This window comes from Coloeus monedula (genome assembly GCF_965178545.1).
Source record: "Coloeus monedula genome assembly, chromosome: 2".
NCBI lineage: Eukaryota > Metazoa > Chordata > Aves > Passeriformes > Corvidae > Coloeus > Coloeus monedula.
In genome coordinates, this window is record NC_138782.1 from 46012140 (window position 1) to 46019058 (window position 6919).

The 6919-nt window shown below is 37.8% G+C and overlaps 1 protein-coding gene across 3 annotated transcripts in view; it reads left to right on the top strand.

The window, feature by feature from the left end:
- Positions 1-4724, top strand: part of NUP133 (nucleoporin 133) — a 29827-nt gene extending 25103 nt beyond the window's left edge. For all 3 annotated transcript variants that reach the window (XM_082302624.1, XM_082302625.1, XM_082302626.1), the window contains exons 24-26: positions 953-1017; positions 3299-3387; positions 4377-4724. In XM_082302624.1, coding sequence (XP_082158750.1) covers positions 953-1017; positions 3299-3387; positions 4377-4513 — 291 coding nt within the window. In that variant the 3' untranslated portion in view covers positions 4514-4724. The remainder of the gene's footprint in view (positions 1-952; positions 1018-3298; positions 3388-4376) is intronic.
- Positions 4725-6919: the final 2195 nt, after the last annotated feature.

Below are 6919 nucleotides of genomic sequence, written 5' to 3' on the forward strand. Positions count from 1 at the left end.
TGAACATATTAGCTTAGTGTATGGTAATTAAAGCAACCCCTGATGTTTCAGTTTGTTTTTAAGTCACTGGAGACTTAATGCCAAATGTGGTTTAGATAATTTAAGAAAAATTACACTCTTCATCTTCACTTCCCATTTATAGTCTAGAGTTTCTTTTTTAGAGCCTTGCTTCCCTGCAGGCTGTCTCCAAACAGGACAAAGATCAGCTGTTTTTAGACGCTTAGTTCTTGTGTCTTCCCTCTTGGCAGTTTCACTGATGGTCATGAGGTAATGTGGGATAGTCACCACTTTTTAACATGTAAATAGCTTTGAACCACAGATTTGCCATCTGCTTTTTTTCCAACTGTATTTTTTTTCATCTAAATTAAATAAATGCTACTCTAAACCCATAAGATGTAGAATTTTTTTCCCACAGATATTAAAGCTTCTAACAACTTGTGTAGAACCATTCAGCACAAATTGGAGGTGGTAGTTTCTGTGCAATGAAGAAACTGCCCTTTTGAAATCAAATGTGTATCTTTGAAGATATTTACTAATATCTTCATAAAACATATCTTAATGTGGACACTAATGCATGTTAGTTAGCTTGGCCATAACGAAAAAAGAACTTTAACTTCAGTCATCATTTAGCACATGGTAAAATAAAATTTGCCTAGAATACAATGTTGTACAAATTGGTATTTTAAAATGTGTCCTTTTGTGTTAGTTGGTCTTCAGCAGTTGAGTGGTGATGTATTGTAGAAAGTCTGTATCCATGATTTCAAGTGGAAACAGTGTTTGATGTTTCAACAGTCCAATCAGATCACCTGTTAAAACAGCGTATGTTAAAAATTATGTTTGGTGATTGAAGAATCTGATTTATTGGTGCAGTCTGTGTGACAGAGTGATTATTTCTTTGTAGAAAACCCAAAAATTTTAGTTTGTCTGTCTTTTCTCTTTATATGAATTGAAGGAAGAAGAAGTCAATGTAAATGATCTTAAACTTAAAATTCTCTGTAAGGCTCTCCAAAGAGATGGGTAAGTACAAATATAAGTTATTGTGACACAGCTTTTCCAGAATTGTATTTTTGTGTACTATTCTCTAATTCACCAAAAAGATTTAATTTCATAGGATAAGGTTAGTAAAGTATAATGTATCTGATCAGAACATATATTCTTATTTGTAAAGTGAAACCCCAGCAAAAAAAAAAATCTGCAGTACTTTGTTGGTTTATCTCACTGGCAACCTGCTATGCAGTCCTGGCACCTGACACAGAAATGAACCCATGCAGCTTTTGTTCTTGAACCCTATCTTGAGGTAAAAGAAGTGACCAATCCTGAACCTTTTTTTTTTTTTTGTCCTTTGAATCATCTCAAATAGAAGCTTTTTATTAAAAGTAACATAGGCATAGGTGACTCCTGCAAGCTTTTATTTCACTTGGGTTTTGCCATTGAACCACACTGGCAATTTCATGACCTTTCTGAGTTAAAGCTGCATTCTAGGCTGTGAGAGATAAAAGCCTAAATAGTGCTTAGAAGAGCCACTCTTATGGATGTTCAAAACCCAATACAGGCAGAATCCAGTTGGTCACAAGAATCTTCTCATCATGCAGTGGTACTGTTCTCTCCCAGGTTAAATAGCTCAGATGGCATTTCCTCGCTTTCCTTTCTAACTTTCAGGAGTCTTCTGCCTTTCCTAACTCCTGTCTATGTTCCAGGAGAGACCTAAAGAAGAAAAGATGAGGAGAGAACACATTCCAAATGCACTGTGCCATTTGTGATTAAAACGGAAATTAGCAGCATTTGGATTCACACTTAGGCATAGGATAGATTCCAAAGGACCGTGGTGTCTAGGAAATAAATTCCTAATTGCATGACTAAGTTATGTGCACATATAACACAAATAACAAGCAGAAAGAGGTTCACACTATTCCAGAACTCCTACATGACACCAGTCCAGTTATTGGTTTATGACCTATCTACCCTGGACAAGCACAGGGTTTTGAATGTAGCACAGTTCAAACACATATAATGCTGACAAGATTTTGGCCACCCTGGCAGCTAACCAGGTGCAATTTGAGATGCAGACTTTACACCAAATAGTGTGTAGAAAACTTGATGTCCCAGCTGTGCTCACAAAGGCTTACAGAGAGGTAGTGTTAACTTTCATCTGTGTGCAAAAGTAAGCATTCGACATGTTACAGTACCTGCTTTTAAGGATGGCCTGTGGTTTCTAGCTTGAGGGCTACAGATGGTGGTAAGGCTCTTGGGTAGGATGGAGAGCCTTGCTGAGTGTGTGCCTGGTGTTCTGCTAGTGTCCTCACTGTCCTCCTCTGTGCCCAAGAGGAGGAAATCTCCCTTCCCTCCCTCCTTTCCTCACATGCTTCCTAACAGAATTAAAGATGTAATCCTAGACATCCAGGGTAAAACCAGTGAAGTACAGAGGATTTGTCAATAATAGCTTCTGGATCCAGGTCCAGATCTGTTACAAGCATGTCCCACTGGCCCATGGTAGTTTAGGGAGTGATATGAGAACCAGTGTTGTCTGACAGCTTAGCACATGGAACAGGAAATTTTAACAACTGAAAGGTTAGAACCACAGCAAAACAAGTTAGGTTGGTGTTGACTTAAAACTGGTACATATAAAGCTCCGCAAGGATGGGAAATTGTCATTTAAAACAATCTTCCTCTTAGAAAAATCTGGGATTTTTTTGTATCACAGGTGAGACTGGCATTCAGTCTTCACGTTTAATCACAAAGGAGACAAACGATTTGTTTTGGGACTGTGTGTGCTGTTGCAGGCCTGCAACTTAGATTCTGCAGATTTTTTCCTCCTTTCTTTTCTCAATGTTTGATTTTTGTTTTATTTTGATTTTTTTTTCACATTAGAGAATTGCTTCTCTTGCTTTATTCTACCAAGAAAATAAATCTACACGTTCTTCACCTCAGTTGCAAAATTTAATTACTGAGAATGGGTAGTTATCTCAATGGATAATACTTCTATTTTATCAAAGAAATAATGTTGTTTGGTTGGGGTTTTTAATGGTTTAGAAGATGGGAAACATTTCTGTTCTCCTAACTAGACTACATTATAGTAGTGCAATTTCATTCCAGTTTTACTCTTGTAATAAAGACTAATTAACACAAGGTAGAAAAAACCTTTTGCTTTGAGCTATAACCAAGCACATAATGTTTCCATGTGGACATGTATTAATCACTTTTGATAATCTATCAAATTTTCCTGTGTTTTTATTTCTTGTTAGTTTTCCTAGTATTTTGTCTGTGCAATTCTCTCCCCAAATTATTCTTTGACTTTCAGATGGTCCTGTTCTGATGGTAGAGATGATCCAATTGAAGCATCTAAAGATAGTATATTTGTGAAAATACTACAAAAGCTATTGAAAGAAGGTAAAGTGGACTTAAATATAATTGAATGTCTTGAAATTGTTGTTTCAAAAGCTGTTTAAGATCAATATTAGCATGTAAAAGTAGCATTAATAAATTCTCAGAGTAATAAAAAATTCATTCCACTAGACAGTTAATATCATATGGAGCTAATTTTATCTCTGTAAACTGTTCAGGGGGGTAAGAGATGAGCAGATTTCTTGGTTATAATCTTAGTATTCTAAAGTTATTTGCTCAGTAGGGCACTCAGCAGGTTTTTAGCAGTTGCTTACTGTGCAGTAAAGTAGGTCTTCTGGAGGTAAATATGTATCTTCTGTAAGATCCAGGATAATAAATAATTGACTATCACTCAGAAGAACTTAATCCATTTTAGCCAAAATTTTTTTTTCCTTTTGTTTTCTGTTTCCAAAAGTTTAAAAAAAAAAGCAAAACACCTCCCATTTTCTACTTAAAGCTGACTGTAGGAAGTTATGGCTGTGAAAGTTACAGCTGGAGGAGGGAGGGAGAGGAGGGAAGCAACTGAGAGTCGAAGCCTGTTTTAAATATTACTGCATAGAAACTTTTCCCAGAACAGAGAAGGCTTCACGTGAAAAACACAAGAATTAAGTTCTTCAGGACAGTTCCAGTTCTGTGTTCAATCTTGTCGATTTCCTTGCATTTGTAAGACTTGCACACCCTACCCTGAACTGTTGCAACTGATACATAGTTATCGTATAACTGAGGTTTCTTTCCTTTCTTTTATTTATTATTATTTTTATTTAGGTAAAGTTTGGATTTTAGGTTTAATTATTAAATTACTGAACTCTGGGTAAAGAAGAAAATTAACTCCGTTTTACAGGCTACTTGAGCTTTATTGTATTTCTTGACGTGTATAACAGAATCAGAGCTTCCCAAATCCTCTGAGGCAGGCACAGGTGTTTACTCAAAAATGATATTAACTGCTCATGCAAAGTGCATTTACCAGTGTTGTACTAAATGGGTTTGTATTGTAGGAGTTCAGCTGAGTGAGTATTTACCAGAGGTGAAGGACTTGCTTCAAGCAAACGAACTCGGCAACTTGAAATACAATGCTTACTTTGAATTTGTGCTAAAAGCAAACTATGAACTCTACGTTCAGGGACAAGCATGATTCTCACCAGGGTTTTTTAATACTTTTTCTAAAGAACTGTTGAATTCATGTGTACTTTTTAATGTTTTGTTTGGTTTTTTACTAAAACTTCGTGATAAAGTCTGTATGAGTAATGTACTTGGTCTTAAATGTATAGACATTGATGCTTTCGTCAGGGGAGGCAGAGTTGTGTTTTCAGGCAACATAAAAATAAAGTTTTCGTTTTCTGTGCCTTTCATAAACTTGCTGGTTTTTTCTGTATCTTGATTAGCACGTGTCCTGTCTGAGACTGGGGTACACAGACACACAGGGTGAAATGCAGGGACCCACTGCAGAAGGTGGGAAACTTGTGTTGTCACCACTGGGGCTGTGATTTCAGTTCAGAGAAAACACCAAACACATTCATGCGAAGTGACTGCGTACATTACTTAAGAAACAACTGGTTATTCTATCAGATAACTCCACTGTTTCTTTGTACAACACTTTTTGCTGAAAAAAACTGGGTAATTTCAGTTTTGCCTTAAAGGTTACTTGCACAAAAAGGATAACTAACTTCTCACTGATCACTCAGCTTGTCTGTGACAGAAAGAAATAAAGTACAGCTCTCATTTGAAGTCTTCTGGTCCAGTCAATATACCGTTCTTTCAGTTCACATCTGTAAGATTAAACTTTTCCCAAAAATTTTAGTATTGTATCCATTTAACTTCCCTTTAAGCTATTTCTAGCATACATGTAAAATGGGATTAGCAGCTCGCCATGCAGTCATTGACAGCAACTGCTTGTGCCTAGGCTCAGAAGAAACCTCGAAAGCAGTTATGAAAGTGTGGGAGTACAGCATGATCTTCCTTACTTCCATGCCTTGGTTTTTACTGGTAGGCACTACTAATTTCCATTTATCCTTTTTAGCCCCAGTTAGTTCTCTGACATGGGAATAAAAAAAAAAAAAAATTCCATTTCTCAATTATTCTGATTGACAGCAGAATTTAGTCTTTTGATTAAAAAAAAGCCTTTCAGTCGCAATCTGATGTGTTGCACCTTTCTTTTGCATGTCGCTGAAGAGACAGAAACTGACTGGAGAGCAACTTGCATGCCCTTATGTTTTACTTGTCTGGCTCCATGCCTGCTGCAATAACTTGATCTAACAGCTGAGAAGGTCAGAAGTTAAACTGGTTGAAGAGAATCCAGTTTCTAGTTTTAAAAGCACAGCTCCCCTCCCGTGGCTTCCCCTCCTCCCTGTACTAATACAGTAAGCTGGGCTGAGAGTCTGAACATGTTTGGAAGAATACATTTATCTAGAGAGGTTCAAACTAATATGGGAAAGAAATGCACTAGCAGTCATCTTCTAAGATTGTTCTAAGCAGCGAACTTTGCTATTCTGCAGTCTTGCATGGCTGGGAAGTGTGAGCGGAACTCTCAGCTACAGCTTCAAAGGAATTGCTTGTTTAAAGCCTTGGAAGAATTCCACGTGTTCGCCTGAATGTCACTTTGAGGGTGCTTTCACGTTGGTAAATTTAGCGAGGTTTGGGGAGAAAGGGACTAATGGAATAAATGATTGCTTGCCCCTGCCAATATATGTTCTGCCTTAACTTTTCCCAGACTCTTAAATTTTGCTTGAAGAGGAATCTCTTTAATTGACTGCCCACCATAAAACACTTTGGGGATATCTCATACTTTCCTAGACTGTTGGCCAGATCTCTGTATTCCATCAGGCATGGCAGGACAAGCCCTGGAAAGCTTGCTCCAGGTGCAAGCAGTTCTGATCACCCTTAGCTATTGTTTCAAAGTGCCTGGCTTCTCTGCTGGGTCCTGTTCATCGTGGTTGGTGTAAAAGCGTTCTCCAGGTTTTTGGGAAAGGATGAACCTTGTTGGGTTTTCTACTGTTTCACTCTGCTGCTGGGTTGGGAGGCATTTGGCATTTGTACAACAGCTTTCCATCTGACTATTGCCAAAACAGAAGGCTACTTGCAATGAGTTTACTTAAACAACGCCTCATTAAAATAACTTCTATGTCTAAACAGATGTTTAATGTTCTTGTACTAGTAATGTTGAACTGGTTCACTGTTCTGTTGGAAAGTTTGAAGAGTCTGGGATTTGGGGCTATTCCTCCTCTCTGTCCTTCACTTCATTATGTAATAAGCTGTGCTGGTGCAGAGCTCCAGTCTCAGATTACTGCTCCAGGAGGATGCCTTCATTTACCACTGCATATGGAAGGTGGTAAATGCCAGAGCTTTAGGTTGTTTCTAAGTGTAACAAAAACAAATAAACTTGTGGCAAAAAAAGATGAGGGTTCAAACGTACTAAAGGGGATGGATAGCTCCACTTGAATAAGGATACACATTGTTTCTTAAATAGTTATTTTCTCAGTAATGGAAGGCACACAGGGTACAGGAGGTACGCATTTGTATCCTTTGTTGCCGCCAGAGCAGC